The following is a 21625-nucleotide window of genomic DNA, read 5'->3' as shown; positions in this document are numbered from 1 at the left end:
AAACCTGTCTGAGCCCGGGTTCGAACCGGGGACCTCTAGCGTGTGAGACTAGCGTGATGACCAACTACACCACCCAGACTTAATACTACTTCAACAACAAAGCTTTTCTTTATCTAAATTGTTTGATAATGATCTCAGAAGGGATTACAGTGGGGTTTAGGGTCAAATTGCAGAGGGTTCGAGCCACATTTATCTAAATCTAAAATTTGTTTGATAATAGTATAAATCAATTACAGTATAAAGAATCAACTGGTGTCTGAGCCCGGGTTCGAGCCGGGGACCTCTAGTGTGTGAGACTAGTGTGATGACCAACTACACCACCCAGACTTAATCAGCCTGATTCGTGCTCACTGCCCTCTTCCTGCTCGGACTTGCGCTGGAATTGGCCTTCCCGTGCCACTCCCACCGCAGCTATTGCACCGCATTCTTCCAGATCCCCCACAACTCCGGCACCCATAATCCTTGTCCGACCATCGCGTGCACAAGCACTCTGTTCTTCCCGCCCCATTGCATCTCGGGCAGCGTGGAAATCCCCCCGCCATTGGCTTCTTTGCCTCCGCATCTAGCAGATTCTTCACCAACAGAGCCCCCGCTACCACTCCAACGCCCTGCGCCACGGCTGCTGCTATGGGCGACATACCTCTTTCTCGATTAGATCGATTGAATTGGAGAAATTTGGGCGATTGGACGCGAACGAGCGGACGATTGATCGATGGGTCGGTTGCGCGAGAGAGAAAGAGTGATGGGTTCGATTGAATTGCTCGATTGCGTGCCCTTGCCGCGGAAAGAGTGATGGATTCGATGGAATTGCTCGATTGCGTGCCCTTGCCGCGGAAGATTTGTAAAGAACCCCTTTGGGCAGCCCCAGTTGACAGATAGTAGAAAATCTAGTAGAACGCGTGCGTATAGACGTGGGTGAGTTGGAACAGTGTTACGTATCCAACTCCTTCACAGCCACGAGTTTCCTGCGAAATATCTTGGCGGGTTCCCTGGTACGATTCCCGCCAGGAAAGATTTTAAGAGATCTGGGGATCTATTCCCATTTGGAGCAATTTTTGAAAGATCTGAGACATTTTGGGATCGATTCCCAGCTGGAGCAATTTGGAATTAGGGTTTATCATCTCGCCCATGGAGAAAAATATTGGGCGCCTGAGCTGGGGGGACTGGATTTGGGGCTTGATTCATGTCTTTCTCGACACGATCACGCAGCGCGTGTGGAGCTGCCACCTGCAACCGCTGCCGGAGATGCCCGCCATGGCGGGAGTGACGTGCATTGTTACCGGCGCTACCAGCGGGATCGGGCTCAATACAGCAAGGTATGGGGTTTCTGATGGTTCTGGGAGTGATTGTGAGGACAATGTAGGGAGCTAGCAAAAGCTGGAGCTCATGTCGTGCTCGCTGTTCGTAACACCAAGGCTGCCAACGAGCTTATCAAGCTTTGGCAAAAGGATCAGTGTGCCAATGGGGTCCCGCTTTTGGACGTAGAAGTAAGTTATTTTCTTTCTTTCTTTTCACTATTGTCTGATCTTCGCATCAATCTACAGGCACTGGAGCTAAATCTTGCGTCTCTAAAGTCTGTTCGACAGTTTGCCAAGGATTGGGAGCTCCAAAATCGTCCACTACACATTCTCATCAACAATGCCGGGATTTTCCATATGGCAGGTACCTTGAAAGTTTTCAAGGTGAAGCACATTTTTCCAAAGTGATCTTTTGTCCTTCGTAGGATCTGAGAGAGTCTCGGAAGATCGTCTGGAAGAACACATGCAAGTGAACCATCTCGCTCCATCGCTGCTAACGATGCTGTTGCTGCCTTCTTTGCTGCGAAGCGGGCCTTCGCGAGTGATCAATGTCAGCTCTGCTGTTAGTGTTTGGCCGATGAAAGTGTTCGAACCGAGTTTTTATGAGTCTCTTTTTTTAGATGCACCACCTTGGCTCCCTCGACTTTGAAGATCTCAACACCACGCCTGGAAAGAAGGGGTTCAACAGCACGGCAGCTTACTCGTCCAGCAAACTGGCACAGGTTCGGTTCGAGCTTTCGTTTTCCTCTTTAATCTTTTGTTTCTAGTTACATTTCAGCAATGTGCTTCAACGAACGCTGCCAGAGGAAGCGAATGTTGACATCATCTCAGTTCATCCTGGCGAAGTCATCACGAATGTGGTATGTAAGAACCCGCAAAAAAACCACGGTTTCAATACAAATCTTTGAATCTCAGGTCCGAACACTTCCGAAATGGCTGCAAGTAGCATACAGGTTTATACCGTTTTTTCTCTTCACTCCTTTGGAAGGTTTGCATAGTTTCCATAGCTTCTCTTCATGTCTTACACTTGATACTATCTTACGCAGGCGCTCGCAGCGTGCTTTTCTGTGCGACTGATCCTCATGTGTTGGAATACGCTCGAGCTATCAGAGCTTCGAACTATCCTAGCGCTCCATACTTCTCGTCCGCCTGTACACCAGTCAGTGTGGCCAAGCAAGCGATGGACCTGGATGCTGCGTTTAAGACTTGGAACAAAACTTTGGAGCTCGTAGGCCTTCCAGACTACTACTTCCAAAGGGTGGTCTCTGGAGTTCCTGGACAAGCCGAAACCATCGAAACTATAGACGAGGAAGATTAAGGTATGCTTCCATTTTGTTCTTGCAGTGCCAAAAATTAAAAAATTTCATTCCAGGAGATCGAAAAGCAGAACTTTGGCTTCTAAATCATATGCTCGAAACTAAAGAGTTTAGCTTCATGGCAAAAAGTGACCGTCAGATGTAGAAGATCCAACGGCTCACGTGTTAAAGTGGAATATCCACGTGGCGAGGTTTACGAGCGGGAAAATTTGAACTGTCTTGTGGGCTAGGGTTTATATTTCCATGGGGCATCCTGGGAGGACGCTGGAAATCCCGGTCCAGTCGGGCAAGGACACTTCTTCGTGCGCTCCCTGCGAGAGTGAGATCCAGGTGAGTCGATCGCAATCGCAATCCAAGCGCTTGCATTCATTCCTTGAAATCTTGGCTCCAGATCACACGGATCGGTGGAAATGGAACGCGGCCGCCGCAGAAGCCGTGCTGTTCTTCGTGCTCCTCCGCCGGGTATGAGATTCCACCCCCGACTCCCGCTCCCTACAACAGGGCGCTGCCTAACGATGTGGAATTTCCACTCCCGGAGCCCGTCCCTCGGCTGGATCTCATGAGCGCGCGCCCGACGCCAAACAAGAACACCGTCTATGAGATTCCTCCGACGCCGCCGGGAGCTGCGACGCCGAGCAGCAATGCCAGCAGAGACAAATCGGTGAGAGTGAGGGAGATTTCGGTCATCTCAGCGAAGCCGCCGCACGATCTAGACCGGATTCGTGAGGAGCATCCGAGCGTTCACATCGAGGTGGAGGAGCCAAGCGACATCACAATTGGTGTGCGTAACATCTCGGTGAACGGCGAGAAAGGCAAGGAGACAAAGAGAGATGGCTACGCGGAGAAGGAAGCTCCTGCCGAGCAGATGGCCTGGCCACCTTTGACGGCTTCGGAGAATTCGCTCATCGATTTCTCGCTCTTTCTGCTCAAGACCGCGAGATCTCGCGAGAAGGTCCGGCGGTCACTAGCCAAAGATCTGAACGAGAAGAAGGGGGCTGCTGAACCCGAGGAAGATCTGGAAGGCTTGCTTCGTAAATGGGAAGCCGCGCAGCTGGAAGAAGCTGCGGCTGCTAGAGCCAAGGAAGAAGAGCTGCTTCGTGCTTCTCCCGCGGTGCCGATGTTTCCCGGGATCAAGGAGCTGCCTTTGCTAAACTACATCAACGCGGAGGGGAAGATCGAGCCTCAGTGCGACCCCAACACGGCTGTCAGTGCGTTTGCGGTGCTGGACAGGCTGAAGAAGGTGCAGTACATCGGCATTGCGAAGAACCTCCGGAACAGTATGAGGAAGATATTGGGGAGAAAGCCCGGCTTTTGCTACTACTACAAAGTCTATCACTTGCCCAACGTGGAGAGCTTCCCAAAGCCGAACTATGTCAAGCAAAGGGTACGTTTCTACTGGTTTTTTTGCACAGATTTAAGAAGATTTAACCGGGAACATGATCGTGAATTGTCAGCTGTCTGTTTGAGCGTTCGTGTGAACAGTGGATAGAAGAATTGGGATCGCCTCCACCCGGGAATGCGGACGAGACGCAGAGAAAGCAATGGGAGCAGCCTGCCGAGGTTTCTGTGGGTGCAGTTATGGACAGGGGATCCGTTTTAGCGGCGGCAATCGAGAAAGCTAAGGGACTTATCCAAATTATGGTCAGCAGAGGTCTCAAAGAGGAGGTACGTAGTTGGCTCTATTTTTCTTTTCCAAAATAGATCACGTTCTCTATGCTTTATTCAGATGATATATGATCCTGCACTGATGGAGTTGGGACGGTGTGATGTTTTGGAGGTACGCTATTCTGTATCTCTTTAGTTGCTGATTCTCTAAGTGTAGACCACTACTCCGGCAGACGCTCCCAAAGGGAAGCACACAGTGGTTACAACGCCGTATGGTGGAACAGTTGATTACTTTATCTGCTACCACGATAAATCAAAGCTGAGCAATGGCTGGTTGTATGATGTAACCATCAACAAAGACAATCAAGAGACCAGGTGAGCATGCATGTAGTAAAGAAAATCATACATCGGTTGAACCGAGTTTATTGGTACAGGCATTTGATTACCTGCGGGAACAACTGTCCCGCCAATCTTTCAGAAAATACTTTCCTGGAGCTGATTATTGCATTTCTCCTGGTAAATCCATTGGATTTGAAGCAGTTTAGAATAAAAAACTCACACCTTGTCTGTAACAGCATCAAGGTGTTCCGAGAGACAAAGACTTGCGAAACGGATTCTCAATGCACAACTTTTCTGTGGCCGAATTTATCCAGAAGTTCGACAATTTTAAGCCGTGGTTCCCCCGCGTTTCGCCATGAAGTCTAGTGCAAGCTAGCATTTCACTGGGTAGGTGTTTTCTCTAACCTTCCACTGGCCGGCCGCTACAGCAGAACACTGGAGCAATCACGGCAATCCAAGGTCTTCTAGATAAATCAGTTTTTATTTTTTTGTTTTCTCAACTTTCCAAAATAATGCAGTCATTTGCACTCGAAGTGCACGTACACTGAACACTTGACGGCCTTCTTCTGGGTTCTGAACCCTGGCATCACCATGAACTCCAGCTTACTCTTCTTACAACTCTTGCACGGCGAAGCTGGATGCACAACTGGTTCTACGTAAACGGGATTGACGTCCATTCCTCGTCCGACTCTGATAATCCCAGCCGCCGGGTTCATCGAGTAAGCGAGCCGGTGCAGCAACCAGACGCCTTTGCAAGCGTTGATGAAAGCCGAGGTGAAGCAGTTCCTCTCAGCCGTCGTCTTGAAGATGATCGTCCAAGGAAAGAGACCCCACATATCGTGAGTCTTGTTCTCGCAAAAGTTGAGGAAGTCGGGCTCGAAGTTGGCGTGGGCCGGGTTAACAGCATCCGCGATATCCAGCAGCTTCATCCGTTGGAACTCCTCGAGCCTGGCAAGAGCTCGCTGGGACGGGTTGAGGATCTTGGTGATGCCAAAGTGGTCGAAGCTTTCGTTCTCGAAGCAGTGGAACAGGGCCTTGTTGATGCGAGACTCGAGAGCGAACGCCGTGTGTTCCTTCTTTGCAAAGACTGTCCTCGGTTCCAGATCTCCCAGAGCTCGCAACACCGAGTAGCCGGACATCTCCATCTGCTTCATGAAGACTTTGCAGAACTTCCGAATGGCCAGAGTCGCTCGCACGACCGTCATCTCAAGGAGGAGCTCGGTGGCAGTGATCTCCATATCCATGGAAACGTGGTCTACTGCCGGTGACGACGATCTTCGTGGTGGAAGAGTGGTGTTTCCCTCGCGAGACTTTATGGCTCCCCCGACGCGCTTCTCACTAAGGACGCAGCATTCTTCGCCATTTCCCTCGGTGGTAAGCGTTTCCTTGCTGTGGTTTCTCTGCCGGACTAACAGTGGACTCCCTTTGTGCCTACAGCAAATACCTGTGATCTCTCGCTCTTTCATCGCCACGCTTTGCAGCTGCTCCAGTTGCCACTCTAGCATGTCGATCGTGTCCTGCTTGTCAACCAGTGCCGATTGCTGCCGTTTGCTCAACTCCAGGAGCTCCTGAGTCGGCTGCTGCCGGAGCCTGATCGTCCTCGAGTTTGTAACTGGCGAAGAACTATGCTCTGATCTAGCAGCAGGCACTGGAGAAGTCGCTCGATTCCCGCAAGCGATGATGCTGGAGAGGATTCCTATCAAAGGCCGGCAACCCGTCGCTCTGGTACACAGCTTCTCAAAGTTTGCTTGCATCTCGTCGTCCTCACTCGTGCTGCTCTTGCTGCTTGCAGCCACTCGTCTTCGCTGTTGCTGTTGATTCTTCGCGCTCGGGGACACTGGAATCTCTTCGGCGATTGTTGGCAGCTGCTTGGTGGAGCTCACAGAAAACCTCTCCGCCATGGCCGTGTCCTCTTCTTCTCTCATGTGGAGGAGGATGCGCAGCGCTACCTTCTCCTTCCTTGTGGAATTCTCTTCACCATCATCCAAGGTAGACGATCTAGCAGTAGTTAAGAGGTTGGCGGGATCCATTAACTTCATCTCGTATTTCTTGCTGCCAGGCCTCTTGATGGAGTGAGTGTGGAGATGAACAGGAATCGAGGGAGATTCCTGGCGAGTAACATTTATGCGAAAGGAGACAAGTCGCTACTAGATGGCTAGTCGAACGGATTGGATTGTTTGGAATTCGAGGAAGTCAAGCTTTTCTGGTTGGAAGTTGGAAGTGCCCGTCTTGGCAGCCGTCTTTTGCTGGACAGGTACAGTAATCCTTCATCGCTCTTTTTAGAATCCAACGTTATTTTTCTCCAGAAGCCGAGCGACATCACTTCGATCACTTCGATCACTTGCAAAAGCTTTAGAAGCGAGAATGGTGGATGATGGAAGCTGTGACTTTCACGCAGCTGGCCAGCGAGATCCGGCAGTGCAGCGACGCAAGAGACTTTGATCGAGCCAGGCAGATCCACAGACAAGTTCTCAAGAGCAAGCATCTCCGTCAGGACGACGCCACTTACCTCGCGAATTTGCTGCTCGAAGCTTATGGAAGATGTGGGTCTGTGGAGGAAGCCCAGCGTCTCTTCCAGACCTTGCCACTACCCAACGTCTTCTCGTGGAACATCTTGCTCGAGGCATATGCCCAGAACGGGCATCTCGATCGCGCGAGAAGCTTGTTTGATCGAATCCCGGATAAAAACGTCGTCTCTTGGACCACCATGATCAAAGCTTATGGTTCTTCCGGCCGAGTGGACGACGCAAAATTACTCTTCGAAAAAATGCCAGTAAGAAACCTCGTCACCTTCACGGGCATGGTAAAAGCATATGCCGAGACTGGGCATATTCTCGATGCCAGGGAATTGTTTGATTCCATGCCCGAGAGGAACCTCGTGGCGTGGACAGTCATGCTTGCGGCATATTCGCAGACTGGGCATCTAGACGAGGTGCTTGCGCTGTTTGCGCGAATCCCGGAGAGGGAGGTGGTATCGTGCAGCATCGTGATCGGGGCATATTCCGCGAGAGGGCAAATGCGCGAGGCGCGAGAGCTGTTCGATTCGATGCGCGAGGGGAATGTGGTGACGTGGACGGCCCTGATCGCTGGATACGCGGGGCGTGGGGATCTGGAGGAAGCTAGAAGTTTGTTTGAGAGGATGCCCGAGAGAGATACGGTGTCATGGACGAGTATGATCACAGCTTATGCCCAATTGGGGCATCTGGAAGAGGCGAGAGCTCTCTTTGATTCCATCCCGATCGATCACCGGGATGCTGTGGTGTGGAATTCGATGCTCTACGCGTTCTCTCGCGATGGCTGCGTTGCCGGGATGATCGAGACGCTGAGGGCGATGCCACGCCCGGATCTTGTATCGTGGAACATCGCCATGGCGACGCTGGCAGAGTGGGGGATGGGCGATGACTTCGCGAATTTCTTCCTGGAGATGCCCGAGAGGAATGTCTTGTCGTGGACGAGCATGATCCAGGCGCTCGCGCGGCGGGGCAAGCTCCAATCCGCGAGAGACCTCTTCGACACAATGCCGGAGAGGAATCCCGTGTCATGGTCGACGATCGTCCAGGCCTTCGCCCGGAATTCGCAGGGCGAGGAGGCGATCCAGCTCGTCCTGGCGATGCTGCTCGAGGGCACCGCGCCGGATGAGATCGCCTACATCGAGATCCTGGCCGCGTGCGCCCACATTGGATTGCTAGAAACGAGCCGGCGATTCTTCCACTCCATCACCGCCGACCACGGCCTCGTCCCCTCGATCGAGCACTACAGCTGCATGATCCACATCCTGGGCCGATCCGGCCAGGCAAGAGACGCCGAGGAGCTCCTCCAAACAATGAGCCTCGTGCCGGATTCTATCTCCTGGACCGCATTGCTGGGCAGCAGCAACGAAATCAGCCGCGGCGCCCGCGCGGCCAGGAAAGCAGTGGATCTGGACGGAGAAATCTCCGCTCCATACGTCCTCCTCTCCAACCTCGCCCTAAAATGTCCCCAAGAACCCTAAACCTGCCCAGGAACCCTAAAATCCCCCTACATTTTCTCGAGGAGCCCTAATTTTCCAAAATTTTGGGGATCCAGCCAATTGCCAGCGAACTGGCATTTTTGTCGCCACTTGCATGCTGCCATGTGTCTCCTCACGACACGTCAAATAGGTTCCTTGGACAAGTGTCGCCACGTAGGGCGTTCTCGGGCTCTCAACAAACAAATCTTTTACTATAGCCTCTCCAAATCATCGAACAGCAAAATGGCCAAGAGGAGTGGCACTAGTGGTGCCAGAATAGCTCCTCAAAGCCCTTCTTCTAGGGCTAGGGCTTGGGAGATCGCGAGCGATGGCGGAGGGCAGCATTGCCAAGCGCTCGCGCGCCGATCGCGTCCCGCTCAAGGCGCTCGCGCGCGTCGCGTCCGTGGCCGCGGGCGTGCAATTCGGCTGGGCGCTGCAGCTATCGCTGCTCACGCCCTACGTCCAGGAGCTCGGGATTCCTCACACTTTCGCGAGCTACATTTGGCTGTGTGGGCCGATCTCGGGGATGTTCGTCCAGCCCATCGTGGGATTCTACAGCGATCACTGGGAGGGGAAGTGGGGGAGGCGGCGGCCATTCATTGTCCTAGGCGCGATTTTGGTGGTTATCTCGGTCTTGATCATCGGCTTCGCGGCCGATCTGGGTTACATTCTTGGCGATACTCCCACCAGGAGGCCCAGAGCCATCGGGATCTTTGTGGTCGGGTTTTGGTTCTTGGATCTGGCTAACAACACTCTCCAGGGTCCCTGTAGAGCACTTCTAGCGGATTTCACTGGTAAGATCCTTGTTTTTCTTCTAGTTCTAGCTTCAAAGTTGAGTTTTTATTCTTCCTGCTACAGGGAGAGATCAGCGAAGAAATCGCCGGGCAAATGCGTTCTTCTCGTTTTTCATCTCGATTGGAAACATTCTCGGGTTTGCAGCGGGATCTTATAACAATTGGCCAAAGATCTTTCCTTTCACAGAGACCAGAGGTTGCAACCGACCATGCGCCAACTTAAAGTCGGCTTTTATGATCGACTTGATCCTGCTCATCGTGACGACCCTCTTGAGCATTACAGCGGCCCAAGAAATCCCGTGGTCACCACTGACGAAGGCCCAGAAGCACGGTGTGAGTACTCCCACCACCCCGCTGATTCCCGACAAGCCAGATCCACAGTACGCCGATGATCCAGAGAACGTAAACGACGACGATGAAGACGAGGAAGAAGAATCCGAGGCCTTCTTCTGGGAGCTTGTGGGAACTTTGCGAGATCTTCCGCGACCAATGTGGTGCATCCTCTTGGTGACGGCGTTAACTTGGCTCGCGTGGTTTCCATTCACGCTCTTCGACACGGACTGGTTTGGAAGAGAGGTGTTTAAAGGCGAGCCCGGCTCCGCGACCGCGCAGATTTACGACAGGGGTGTCCGAATGGGATCGTTCGGGCTGATGCTCAACTCGGTGGTACTCGGGATCACGTCCATTGTAATGGAACCACTTTGCCGGATGCTCAAGCCGAGCTTCGTGTGGGGTATCGGGAACTTTATCATGGCCGCGAGCTTTGCTGCGATGATAGCGATTACTTACGCGATGAAGAACACCGATCGAGTAATCCCGCCGACAGGAACAACCATCGGTGCCCTCGTCGTCTTCGCGGCTCTGGGAGCTCCTCTTGCGGTACTGTTTTCTTGTCTTTCTCTTCGTTTTTCGTTTTGTCACTGAGTGTGTTTTGTCCCTATAGGTGACTTACAGCATTCCTTTTGCGCTGGCATCGCATTCCACGAACAACAGCGGAGGTGGCCAAGGTAAGTTTTTCTCTCTCGATTCGCGAGCTTGAAAGTTTCCAAAGTTCATGTTTTTTTTCTAACTTGAGAACCATTTCCACAGGCCTGGCAATGGGAGTGCTGAATCTGGCCGTCGTAGTTCCGCAGGTAACGAAAGAGCTACCGTTCCTCGCAATCAAAGAGTTGACGATCGAATAACTTGTTTTCTAATCTCTCTGCAGATCATTATCTCGCTCGGTAGCGGTCCTTGGGATGCGCTATTCGGCGGTGGAAACGTTCCATCCTTCGCGTTGGCGCTGGGAGCTTCTTTCATTGGCGGAGTTCTCGCGTTTTTAATCCTTCCAAGGCCGGCGCCAGAGTTTCGTTCCAGGAGTATTCGCCGTACGAGAAGCTCTCCCATACCATAGGAGAAAGCGATCACTCTTTCTCTATATTATTCCTATTGTTCTTTCCCTCTCCTATTGTTCTTTCTCTATTGTATCAATCATAATAAGCATTTTAAAATTTCTCTATATTATTCCTATTGACCTTCATAACAAGAGGTTTAGGGTTTTCTCCAGTGGATGGGCGGGCCTGGCCTATGGCGCGCTGTGGTGAGATCTGTGGCGAATTCCCGGTGGCGAGGAGGATCGCGCAATGCGGTAAGAGCGAGTGATTCCATTCTCTGGCCGCAGCGGCAGCGAATTCTGTCCGGGATCGAAAGCCATGGCTACGTTGTGCGATCGAGCATTGTGTGGTATTCTTCGAGCTCTAGTCGAGTGGAGCCATTAGGCAAGGGCGGGAAACAAGACGATCGGTCGTCCGCTTCGTGGATTAAGTCTTTTCCACTGTCGCTCCAGCCGTTTGCGTGCCTTGCGAGGTTGGACAAGCCGATTGGAACTTGGTTACTGGCATGGCCATGCTTTTGGTATGTAAGTTCTTCTTTTTCTCGATTTTTTTTGTTCTTGGTTTGTAAAGCTTGCTTTGCGTTCTCCAGGTCGATCGCTCTCGCCGCTCCGGCTGGAAGCTTGCCAGACCTGAAAATGCTCGCGCTGTTTGGAACGGGAGCGATTTTGCTGCGTGGTGCTGGCTGCACGGTGAATGACTTACTTGATCGTGATATCGATGGCAAGGTCTCTTTGAGTCCAGTTCTTTTTTGGGGGTTTTTTTTCTTGCTAACTTGACACTCGTGTATTTCAGGTTGATAGAACCAAACTTCGGCCAATCGCCTCTGGAGCATTGTCTCCAGCTCAAGGTGTTGGATTTCTCGGTTGCCAGCTTCTTTTGGGACTGGGAATTCTCCTCCAGCTCAATGATTTCAGGTAGAACAAGCTCTCCTTTTTATTTCTCTGTGTTTTTTTTCGCTGTGTTCTTCTCAACCTTGACAATATCAGCCGAATTCTAGGAGCATCGTCTTTACTCCTCGTAGGCACCTATCCCTTGATGAAAAGGTGGACATTTTGGGTATGTATTCTTTCAAGCTCTCGATCTCCAAGTCGAAGTAGAAGACGATGCTGGTTATTGTTTTTCTAAACAGCCTCAAGCGTTTCTGGGCCTAACTTTCAATTGGGGAGCGCTTTTGGGATGGTCGGCCATCCAAGGCAGCTTAAATCCAGCCGTTGTTCTTCCACTGTATTTGTCCGGGATATGCTGGACGCTTGTCTACGACACCATATATGCACACCAGGTACGCTTTTCCTTCCATTGCAATGAGCACAATGAATTATTTTCGCTTTTGTTCGTTCGCCAGGATAAAGAGGATGACCTCAAAGTGGGTGTCAAGTCCACGGCTTTAAGATTCGGAGACCACACTTGTCTCTGGCTCACGGGTTTCAGCGCAGCCTCCGTTTCTTTCCTCGCTCTGGCGGGGTACAATACTGGTATCGGTAAGTGCTCGCACCATTGCTTTTCATACTAAGTCGTAAAGCGCTCGCTGTCGCGATTCCCTTGTTTTTTTTTTTCTTCCAGGCTGGCCATTCTGTGGAGGCGTCCTTGGCACAGCTTGTCACTTCGCTTGGCAGCTCCAGACGCTCGACATCTCAAACAGCGATGATTGTAACCGGAAGTGAGTGGAGCTCTCTTTTTATTTTTCCAGAAGCCGCCTTGGCTGACTTGAAAGAATTGTCAATCGTGGTGGTGTGTTTATAGATTTGGATCCAACAAGTGGCTCGGGGCCATTGTTTTCGGCGGCATCGTTCTCGGCAAGTTGCAATGATCGACTGATTCCATCGACTGAATGCTACGCTTTAAGTTCCTCGTGAATGGTGGTCCTCCTGCGAGCACTCAAAGTTTCTCGAAAAGAAAAATTCCATGGCAGGCAAACCACGTGTACAATGAAATTATCGGCAAAGATTCGTGACGTGTTGAAGCGACGACCATTCCAGGTGCTGACGCGACGGGGCCCTGCCACTGTGGCGCGCGGACGAGGCCCCACGTGGCGTCCACTGTGGAGCAATGCGGTGGCGCCACGTGGCACCGTTTAAATTTCAAATATTCCATCCAGCGTCACGCTTTGCCCTAAGTGGCACTTTTTATATTTCCCCTTCTCTCTCGTCTGGGTTATTTCAAATCGCTCGCTTTGGCGCTCACCATGGCTGGGCGCTCCCATTCCCCCATTCCCCGGATGGTCTCTTCTCGCCCAATCGCATAGATCTCTCGCGCCGCCAGCAAGGATCCGGCGCATCGATCGGCATTGTGTTGGATCGATCCATCCGCGCAGTGGCAGTGAGTTGTTGGCTCTTTTCTGACCTAAATTTCGGCGCCCAGGGATGTGGGAGCGGTGGAGGCAGCAGTTCCGGAGGAAGGGGAAGAATCCGGATCATCTGGATCCGGTGGGGATGAGCGTCCTGCCCACATTCTCCACCTCCGCCGCCACCGGCGCCGCCAAGAAGAAGAAAGACTCCCGGAAGATCCGCCAGCGCCAACTCTTCCGCGTCTCCTCCGTGGCCGCCGGGATCCAATTCGGCTGGGCCTTGCAGCTCTCCCTCCTCACTCCATACGTCCAAGAGCTGGGAATCCCTCACACATTCGCCAGTTACATATGGCTTTGCGGCCCCATTACCGGAATGATCGTCCAGCCCATCGTCGGGTACTACAGCGATAACTGTGGGAGCCGATGGGGGCGCCGCCGCCCCTTCCTCGTCGCTGGATGCGTTTGCGTGATCATCGCGGTGCTCATCATCGGCTTCTCGGCCGATCTGGGACACCTCTTTGGTGATTCGATGGAGAGTACTACCAAGACGCGGGCCATTGTGATGTTCGTGCTGGGATTCTGGCTGCTCGACCTCGCGAACAACACTCTCCAGGGGCCGTGCCGAGCGCTCCTGGCCGATCTCACAGGTACTCTTGCTCAAAGTTTGGTTTTTTTCTTCCGGTTTTCTTCATCCTTTTAGGAGCTGCTTGGTTCGCCATCTTCTCTTAGTTCTTCTTCCTTCTCTGCTTTGGAGCTTTCATTTTTCTTTGGAGCTTTTCATCGTAGATCACTCCATGCTTGGCAGTTTTTTCTTTCCTTGATGATTTAGCATACTTCTTCTACTTCTGACTTGGAGTTCGTCGATTTTAAGAGTGTTCGCCAGTTTTACAGAGCTGGAGGTGACGAGCAGAGCATGGGCTAGTCCAAGCGTCCGCATGTACCATATTTCTCCTTCACCTCGTAGCTTAGAATTGCAAACTTTTCTCATTTTTTCTTTCAGTGGTGTAGTTCCAGGGATAGAGAGACGTCCTAGACTCTAGTTCGGGTTTCTTATTGTTTTTCTCTACAGTTCTTTCTTGCTAGATTGCCTTGTGTGTTGTTTTTGACATTCTTGGTTGTCTAAGATGCCTTATCGCTGGAACTTTTCCTGTGCAGGCCGCAGCCAGAAAAGAACGCGAAGAGCAAACGCTTTCTTCTCGCTCTTCATGGCCATTGGCAACATTCTGGGCTTTGCAACCGGTGCCTACGGCAACTGGGCCAAAGTTTTTCCTTTCGCTATCACGACAGCGTGTGACATGGCCTGCGCCAACTTGAAGTCCGCGTTCTTCCTCGACATCATAATGCTCATATTCACAACGCTGCTCAGCATCACGGCCGCTCCAGAGGTTCCACTCTCGGAGATCTTACGAGGCGGCGGCGTTGGTGCTGGTGGTGGTGGCAGCAGCAAAAACGACGGCAGCAACAGCACCAGCACGCTGAGAAGGATCCTCAGCAACAGCTCCGAGCGCCGGGACGTGGAAAACGCTCACGGCCGGCAAAACTTGAGCGACAGCACCGTCGAGAATGGCAAGCTCGTGGCCAAGCCGTGGAACAACCTCAGCGCCGACCATGGCAAAGAGCTCGAGACCATCCTCAGCAGCGAAGGCTTGTCCGAATCTCCACACGGTCCGGAGGTGTTGCCGACTTGCGAGACCGAGAACAAGGCCTTCTTCTGGGAGCTTTTCAGCACCATGAAGACGCTGCCCCGGCAAATGTGGTACATCCTGCTCGTCACGGCTCTCACTTGGGTGGCGTGGTTCCCATTCTTGCTCTACGACACGGACTGGATGGGGCACGAGATCTACAGAGGACAGCCCGACTCGAGGCTCCAGGCCAGAACCGATTTGTACAACAAGGGAGTGAGGATGGGATCGTTCGGACTGATGCTCAACTCTGTGGTGCTGGGACTCACGTCACTCATGGTGGAGCCTTTGTGTCGACGAGTCGGGCCGAGCTACTTGTGGGGATTTGCGGACGTGATCCTGGCGTTTTGCTTCGCCGGTATCGTCGGGATCACCAAGGTGGCCGAGAAAGGACGCAGTCCGCCATCAGCAGGTGTTTTGACAGTCGTTCTCCTCCTCTTTTCGATCCTTGGAATACCACTGGCAGTAAGTTTTTCGTTTCCTTTCTTGTGTTCTACTCTAGAAGAGAAGTTCTTCACGATTCAAGCACTCAAGCATTGGTTTGCAGGTCACGTACAGCGTTCCGTATGCTCTGACTGCGAGCTACACGAGCTCCATCGGCGGTGGTCAAGGTAACTTTCCCCTTGTTTATCACAGCGTTTAAGCTTTAGCATCGATTTTCTTCTCCAGGGCTCTCTATGGGAGTTTTAAATCTTGCCGTTGTCATCCCACAGGTAAGTTCGTCATAGCTTTAAGAAACTCTGGTACTTCTTGCGGATACTGATGGATCACCTCTCTGGAACTTACAGGTTATAATCTCGCTCGGAAGTGGGCCTTGGGACCAAGCATTTGGAGGAGGAAACATACCATCGTTTCTCGTTGCCTCGGGTGCCGCGCTGATTGGAGGAGTGTTGGCCATCTCCAAGCTACCAAAGACTCACACCAAGCGTGACCACAAGCCTCCACCGATCGAGGTCGAGTTTCCTACGCCAGGTATCCGACGAACACGAAGTGCTCCAGTCTTTTCGAAGATGGCTTGAGCCTTCGTCGCTCGTTTTTCTCTCTTTTTTTTCTTGTTGCCTGGCTCATCGTCTATAACTTTGTGTATGATGACTGTTTGCGCAAGTTTGTACTGCTGTGTAGCATATTGTGTATACAGAGCGCTTTCTCTCGTTCCAGATTTTCGTAAGGAAATCTGCCTGTGTAGAGAAATCGCTATATAACAAAACCTTTATAATAAAACTGATGAGCAATTATTAATATTTATTGTAACCATCTATTTAACATGAACCATTCCAGATAATATTCTCAAACAACCGACCTGGCAGCCCGACGTGGCAGTAGGGCATGAATGCTTGATCTGGAATAAAACTAATCTTGTGTTAATGAATTATAAGTATGTTTATAATTAAAAACTTCCAAATAATTGTTATGCCACATTGGAAGAGCAACTTGTTAAGACTTGTAGGAGCAAAGGATCGATGAGGTGTGTCAAGGATTATCTTTCAAGCTTAGCAGGGAGTGATGCCAAGGTTGTGGTTTATGGAGTGATGGCAAACCATTATCATAGGAATTTCTTACCATCCTTTTAAACCATAAGGGTTTCTAGTTTTTCTCCAACTTTTACGTAGCAATAGCAATGAAGAAGAGGAAGGGGGAGTTTGTGGACGAGGGGGAGAAGAAGCAAATACAAGGGGAATCCTCTCAGAATGATTTGGAGCCTAGGTCAATGACAGTTGAGTTGATGAATCACCAAAAGCAAGCCCTAGCCTGGATGCTGGAGCAGGAGTCTAGCGGCAGAAAAGGTGGCATCCTTGCTGACGACCAGGGCCTGGGCAAGACCCTCTCAGCCATCGCGCTCATCCTCGAGGCTAGCCCAAGGTCAATGGCCCAAGACCATGCAAGTCAAAAGATAGTCAGGGGTGGTACGCTCATCGTTTGCCCGGTAAGTGTCATCCGGCAGTGGGAGAGCGAGATCGCAACTAAGGTGGCGGCCAGTGCACCACTCTCCACATTCGTCTACCATGACAAACGCAAGGTGACGCCTGAGATGCTGGCATTGTACGACGTGGTGATCACCACGTACGGAGTACTGGCCAAGGAGAAGTGTAACAAGGTGAACAAGGTCTTTAATCGACGTCGTGCAGCTTGGATCGTGGAGAGGCAGTACCTTTCTGGTCCCCTGGGCAATGTGGAGTGGCACAGGGTGGTGCTGGACGAAGCACAATCCATCCGGAATGCCTACACCCAAGTCTCGCGCTCTTGCATGCATCTCTCCGCGACGTACAGATGGGCTCTCTCAGGAACGCCATTCCAGAACAACATCAAGGATCTCTACGGTTTCTTCTGCTTTCTCCGGGTCCATCCCTATTGTCACAATCGTAAGGCTTTCGACGAGCAGTATGAGGTGTATGAGAAAAGGGGCTACTCGCTGCAGCTCAAGGCGGTGCTGGAGAGCATTGTGCTCCGGCGGAACAAGAACTCGATCGTTGAGCTGCGGCTGCCGCCCAGGCTGGTCAACCGGGTGGAGGTGGAGCTATCGGAGCTGGAGAGAGAACTCTATGAAGATCTTATGGAGAAGTACGAGGCAAGAATCAGCGAATACAGCAGCAAAGGGACGCTGCAGATGAACAAGTTTAACATGTTGAGCATGCTGCTGCGACTGAGGCAAATGTGTAACCATCCAGCGCTGCTCGACAGTGACCACCTCTTCCAAGTCGAAGACGATGATCTCATCGTGGATGAAGATGGAAGTGAGGATGGAAGTGGGCACCAGCAGATGAGAGAGGCATTGAGTAAGCTCCAGCTCGAGGCCCAGGAGAGGCAAGAAGAGTTTGATCGCAAGGTGCAAGAGATTGGCCAGTCGGCCAAGCTGAAAGCCGCGATGATGGTGCTGGATATGACCCCTCATGGGGAGAAATCCCTCATCTTTTCACAGTGGACGTCTATGCTCGACCTGATTGAACCACAGCTGGAGGAAGCCGGGATCCAGTTCTCCAGGATCGACGGGAGCATGAGCACAAGAAAGCGAGTCGCGGCAATCAAGAGATTTAGCGAGGATCCAGAGGTAGCGGTAATGCTTATATCGCTTAGAGCTGGCGGGTGTGGGCTCAACCTGGTGGCCGCGACTCGTGTGCTGCTAATGGACATGTGGTGGAACCCGACCACGGAGGACCAGGCCATTGACCGGACGCACCGCATTGGTCAAACTCGGCCGGTCCACGTGACCAGGTTTGTGGTCAAAGAAACTGTGGAAGAGCGCATCTTACAGATCCAGGAGGAGAAGAAGAAGCTGGTGGAATTTGCATTTGGGGAGAAAAGCTGCAAGGATCACAGCCTCAGCATTGACGAGCTCACTTCGATATTTGTGCTGCAAAACCTTAAATCATAAATAGAGTATCGGTCTTTCGTTTTCTTAAACCATGCAGTTCTCCGAATCAATATAAGAGAATGCAACAATATCGATTCAGGACCAGTGACCGCTTTACAGGAGAACAGCTCATGTTCCACTATTGCGCTGCTTGACAGAGGCCGAGGTTCCAAAAGCTCTCAAATATGCCCCACTGCAACCAATTCTTCAATGAAGGTGATGTGGAGCTTCAAGAAAGCTCTTTTCGGTCAATTTCCTAGCTAGTGCGATACTTCCTCAGATTCCTGAAAGGATCAAGCAAGGAACACCAAAATAAAACCAGATTCTCAAACAGAACCTAGCTCGCCTGAAATTGTGAATCGCATGATTAAATGAGAAGTCACAAGGGACTAACAGCAGTGAGGACATTCAGAGATAAATATCAGTTTTATTTGGAAATACTAAGGATAACAATCTCAGTCATAAAAATTAAGGCTCTTGAAGCATTGCGACAAGAGAGCAGTAGCAGCAACGGCAATCACGTTCGCTGGTCGTAGGAAACCTCACCAGAGATCTATACTATGCCACCAAGGCCCTTCTAAAGAGTGCATGAGAACATCTTGTTAAAATTTTCCTTAACTTTGATTTTTGAATTGAGAGAGGGATGTAGCCCTTTAGAAAATGCATGTTGCGAGGTTCCCGAGTAGAACTTCGTCACTTAAGAGCATTTCATGCAATGCAAAAAATGCATGTTGCGAGATCGTGGCGCGTTCTTAAGTAGCCCTTCGTCGCTTGTAATCCGATAATCTTGGAACCTGGAATTCTTTTAAGATCCTGCCAGCCATCTTTTCAGTTCGAGACTGATCCACACTTGCGGGACTGTTGTCACCGAGTTCTTCTCTTCATGTAGTTGAATGGAGGCTGCTCGTGCACAGTGGGTGGAGAAGATAAGCTGAATGGTTCACTTCCTGTTCCTTCCTGTATATGCCATGTTGTTGAAGAGGCTGTAGTAAACCTGGCTTGCGGCTGCTTTGTATTGCATCACTGTCCAGATGGTGTAGGTGGTGATATGGAGGATTTCCTGGCTGCTGTGCTGGTCTGCTGATAGGTTCCATGGTCTAGCAGACTCTTCTCCATAGTCTCAAACAAAAGCAAGACACACTTTAGTTAATATACTTTTAGTTTGCTCTAGAAGACATATTTAGAATAGTCAAGTCTATTTTAAGATGTTCTTTAATTTAATGGTTGTGATTTTCTGTTCTTAAGCTTTTCTTTAGTCACTAACTCTTTTAAGTATTCCAACGAAAAATAATTTAATATAACTTGATATAAAACATATTTTCTTGAGTATCTATATTAAACTAAACATGAAAATTACCTAGATTTTAAAAGTGAACTTTTATGTGGAAATCTATGTTATTTGTACAATTGTAGTTGCACTCATTATTAATCATTTCTTAATAAATGTTTCAAAATTTTTTATGGAAATATTCTCAAACTCTTTTTTTTACAAGTGAAACCTATATATTTTCCAGGAGTATATAAAAATATTATTATATTATTACTATTATATAGAATTTTATATAATATTTTATTCTATACTTTTAAGCTGGTTTTAAAAAGTTTTAATATATATAAAGATGTGTAAATTGTTTTTTATATCAATATCCACTAATATGTTTCATTGAGTCTATTTTGCACTACTACACTTTAAAGTATACCTTATAATAATAGATGGTTGTATTATGCTCCTTAAATTGTGATTGAAAACAAAATTATAAACTCACTAACTATTATAAATTTATAATTTTAACTTAAAATAATATTAAACCATTGATAAAAATTTAACATTTGTTACTATGTAAATGTAAAAATTCTTTTTAAACTAAATATATTTATTTTGAACAAATATTTAATTTATTTTAATATAAAAAATAAGATGAAAATATAAAATATTATAGAAGGTGTGAAATTTCATCCTTTCTTTGCTTTTCCCAACAAAATAATATACAAAATTACAATCACACTAGTTGTATTTTACATATGAATTTTCATCCTTCAGTTGGTATTAAATTATTTTTAAAACTATTAAAAAAATTTAGAAATAAACTATTCTAAAAATATATATTAAATGATATATAACTCTGTGAGTGCTTGGGATATAAGAATAGATATATTAATTGGGGCTTAGACCCCTACTTATATACAAGAATGGATACACTAATTCAGTCCTAAATGGACAATCTATATACTATAGTATTATAATTAATGTATTATCTAGCTAGGGTAATACATGTATATATGTACATATATTTAAAAACTTTACACCATCCTTCCCTTTGAAAGATAAAAAAAGTGATGATAATAAGTCAGGGGGAATATCTAGAACTTTTGCTAGGCAATTATAAATTACCACAAGCTCCAAAACCATTAGCAAAGTTGCTAATAACTATGTTGAAATAAAACCCAAAGTTATGGTATAAATATTAACCAACTTTGAAATCTTGTGTGAGGCACAAAATCCCTAGGCCCCAAAGTGGAGCCGGAGGGGCACCACGTGGTAGTGGCCAAAGCGAAAGCCAAACGAGCGTAACACGTTTGGACTAAAAGCTCCACCTTGAAAGGTCGAGAGCAAGAGTGGAACTCCTAACAAAGTGTTTGAGGAATGAGCACGAAGCGAGCAATAAGCGAGGCTCCAAAAAGGGACCCAAAAAAGATTAACACATGACATATAAAAGTGTCTAAGATGGACCCGAGTTGGAGTCCGAAGTGGAGTCCAAGAAGGACCCCGAGATGGAGTCCAAGGTGGAGTTTGAGGTGGACTCGAGATGGATCTGAGATTGAGTCCGAGACGGACCCGAGATGGAGTCTGAGATGGACCCAAAATGGACCCGAGATGGAGTCCGAGATGGACCCAAAATGGACCCGAGATGGAATCCGAGATGGACCCAAAATGGACCCAAGATGGAGTCCGAGATGGACCCGAAATGGACTCAAGATGGAGTCTGAGATGGAGTCCGAGATGGACCCGAGATGGAGTATGAGATGGAGTCCGAGATGGACATCAGATGGAGTCCGAGATGGAGTCCGAGATGGACCCGAGATGGAGTCCGAGATGGAGTCCGAGATGGACCCGAGATGGACCCGAGATGGAGTCCGAGATGGACCTGAGATGGAGTCTGAGATGGAGTCCGAGATGGACCCGAGATGGAGTCCGAAGTTGAGACCAAGACCGGGACCGAGACCGAGACCGAGATCAACACCGAGACCAAGACCGAGGCCGAGGCCGAGACTGAGCCCGAGCCCGAGTCTGAGTCCAAGTCTGAGTCCGAGTCTGAGTCCGAGTCTGAGTTCGAGTCTGAGAGGGTAAAAGCCCAAAGCGTTCGTCTCCCAGACCCTAGGGGGTTTGGTGAGCTCCAAAAGCATAGTAAGGGGGAGGATTGCAGTGGAGCCAGTTTGGCCAGGAAAGGCCAGTTTGGCCCAGGAAGGCCGGACCCAATGTTGGGTGATAAGCTGCCCACTAGAGGACAATTGGACTTAGTGGTCGGGCCTGTGGGCCTTGATCCAGTGGCAATGTTGGTGAACACGGCCATGGACAGGAAGGGACTTGGTGGGGAC

The 21625-nt window shown here is 49.6% G+C and overlaps 8 protein-coding genes, 1 long non-coding RNA gene and 2 other non-coding genes across 12 annotated transcripts; 7 read left to right on the top strand and 4 right to left on the bottom strand.

Moving 5' to 3' along the window:
- Nucleotides 1–5: 5 nt before the first annotated feature.
- Nucleotides 6–79, bottom strand: TRNAV-CAC. The gene has a single exon. It is a non-coding gene; the product is annotated as a tRNA-Val (tRNA).
- A 109-nt stretch (nucleotides 80–188) lies between these two features.
- Nucleotides 189–857, bottom strand: LOC112341695. The gene has a single exon (XR_002990643.1). It is a non-coding gene; the product is annotated as an uncharacterized LOC112341695 (long non-coding RNA).
- Nucleotides 254–327, bottom strand: TRNAV-CAC. Its single transcript has one exon. It is a non-coding gene; the product is annotated as a tRNA-Val (tRNA).
- Nucleotides 858–1064: 207 nt separating the features above from the next.
- Nucleotides 1065–2833, top strand: LOC9638038 (dehydrogenase/reductase SDR family member FEY). The gene is made up of 9 exons (XM_024662289.1): nucleotides 1065–1316; nucleotides 1364–1487; nucleotides 1545–1662; nucleotides 1724–1860; nucleotides 1919–2020; nucleotides 2066–2158; nucleotides 2214–2286; nucleotides 2345–2617; nucleotides 2671–2833. The coding sequence occupies exons 1-8, from the start codon at nucleotides 1129–1131 to the stop codon at nucleotides 2614–2616; spliced, it is 1107 nt and encodes a 368-aa protein (XP_024518057.1). The 5' UTR covers nucleotides 1065–1128; the 3' UTR covers nucleotide 2617; nucleotides 2671–2833.
- Nucleotides 2834–2846: 13 nt separating this feature from the next.
- LOC9637114 lies at nucleotides 2847–4203 on the top strand. Of its 2 annotated transcripts, XM_024662287.1 has the most exons (3): nucleotides 2847–2944; nucleotides 3006–3998; nucleotides 4069–4197. In XM_024662287.1, the coding sequence occupies exons 1-3, from the start codon at nucleotides 2858–2860 to the stop codon at nucleotides 4078–4080; spliced, it is 1092 nt and encodes a 363-aa protein (XP_024518055.1). In that variant the 5' UTR covers nucleotides 2847–2857; the 3' UTR covers nucleotides 4081–4197. The 2 variants fall into 2 exon arrangements, with proteins under 2 accessions (XP_024518055.1, XP_024518054.1); XM_024662286.1 differs by having other exon boundaries at nucleotides 3006–4203.
- An 817-nt stretch (nucleotides 4204–5020) lies between these two features.
- On the bottom strand, nucleotides 5021–6624 carry LOC9638037. The gene has a single exon (XM_002988360.2). The coding sequence runs from the start codon at nucleotides 6595–6597 to the stop codon at nucleotides 5077–5079; it is 1521 nt and encodes a 506-aa protein (XP_002988406.1). The 5' UTR covers nucleotides 6598–6624; the 3' UTR covers nucleotides 5021–5076.
- Nucleotides 6625–7265: 641 nt separating this feature from the next.
- Nucleotides 7266–8549, top strand: LOC9638036 (pentatricopeptide repeat-containing protein At4g02750). Its single transcript, XM_002988436.2, has one exon. It carries the CDS (start codon nucleotides 7266–7268, stop codon nucleotides 8547–8549), a length of 1284 nt encoding a protein of 427 aa, XP_002988482.2.
- Nucleotides 8550–8813: 264 nt separating this feature from the next.
- On the top strand, nucleotides 8814–10838 carry LOC9638035 (sucrose transport protein SUT2). The gene is made up of 5 exons (XM_024662285.1): nucleotides 8814–9340; nucleotides 9405–10219; nucleotides 10284–10347; nucleotides 10430–10473; nucleotides 10548–10838. Exons 1-5 carry the CDS (start codon nucleotides 8875–8877, stop codon nucleotides 10731–10733), a joined length of 1575 nt encoding a protein of 524 aa, XP_024518053.1. The 5' UTR covers nucleotides 8814–8874; the 3' UTR covers nucleotides 10734–10838.
- A 32-nt stretch (nucleotides 10839–10870) lies between these two features.
- LOC9638034 (4-hydroxybenzoate polyprenyltransferase, mitochondrial) lies at nucleotides 10871–12677 on the top strand. The gene is made up of 8 exons (XM_002988434.2): nucleotides 10871–11233; nucleotides 11303–11438; nucleotides 11506–11627; nucleotides 11700–11769; nucleotides 11843–11992; nucleotides 12056–12191; nucleotides 12274–12370; nucleotides 12454–12677. Exons 1-8 carry the CDS (start codon nucleotides 10890–10892, stop codon nucleotides 12518–12520), a joined length of 1122 nt encoding a protein of 373 aa, XP_002988480.2. The 5' UTR covers nucleotides 10871–10889; the 3' UTR covers nucleotides 12521–12677.
- Nucleotides 12678–12937: 260 nt separating this feature from the next.
- On the top strand, nucleotides 12938–15924 carry LOC9638033 (sucrose transport protein SUC4). Its single transcript, XM_024662284.1, has 5 exons — nucleotides 12938–13644; nucleotides 14153–15144; nucleotides 15227–15290; nucleotides 15349–15392; nucleotides 15468–15924. Exons 1-5 carry the CDS (start codon nucleotides 13074–13076, stop codon nucleotides 15696–15698), a joined length of 1902 nt encoding a protein of 633 aa, XP_024518052.1. The 5' UTR covers nucleotides 12938–13073; the 3' UTR covers nucleotides 15699–15924.
- Nucleotides 15925–16297: 373 nt separating this feature from the next.
- On the top strand, nucleotides 16298–19112 carry LOC9638032 (helicase-like transcription factor CHR28). The gene is made up of 2 exons (XM_024662210.1): nucleotides 16298–18025; nucleotides 18918–19112. The coding sequence occupies exons 1-2, from the start codon at nucleotides 16298–16300 to the stop codon at nucleotides 19110–19112; spliced, it is 1923 nt and encodes a 640-aa protein (XP_024517978.1).
- The last annotated feature ends 2513 nt before the right edge of the window (nucleotides 19113–21625 follow it).

The sequence above is a fragment of the Selaginella moellendorffii genome, unplaced genomic scaffold (assembly GCF_000143415.4).
Source record: "Selaginella moellendorffii unplaced genomic scaffold, v1.0 SELMOscaffold_88, whole genome shotgun sequence".
In the NCBI taxonomy this organism is placed as follows: domain Eukaryota; kingdom Viridiplantae; phylum Streptophyta; class Lycopodiopsida; order Selaginellales; family Selaginellaceae; genus Selaginella; species Selaginella moellendorffii.
The sequence above is the reverse complement of the archived record's forward strand: the minus strand, read 5'-3'. Positions and strand labels throughout refer to the sequence as shown.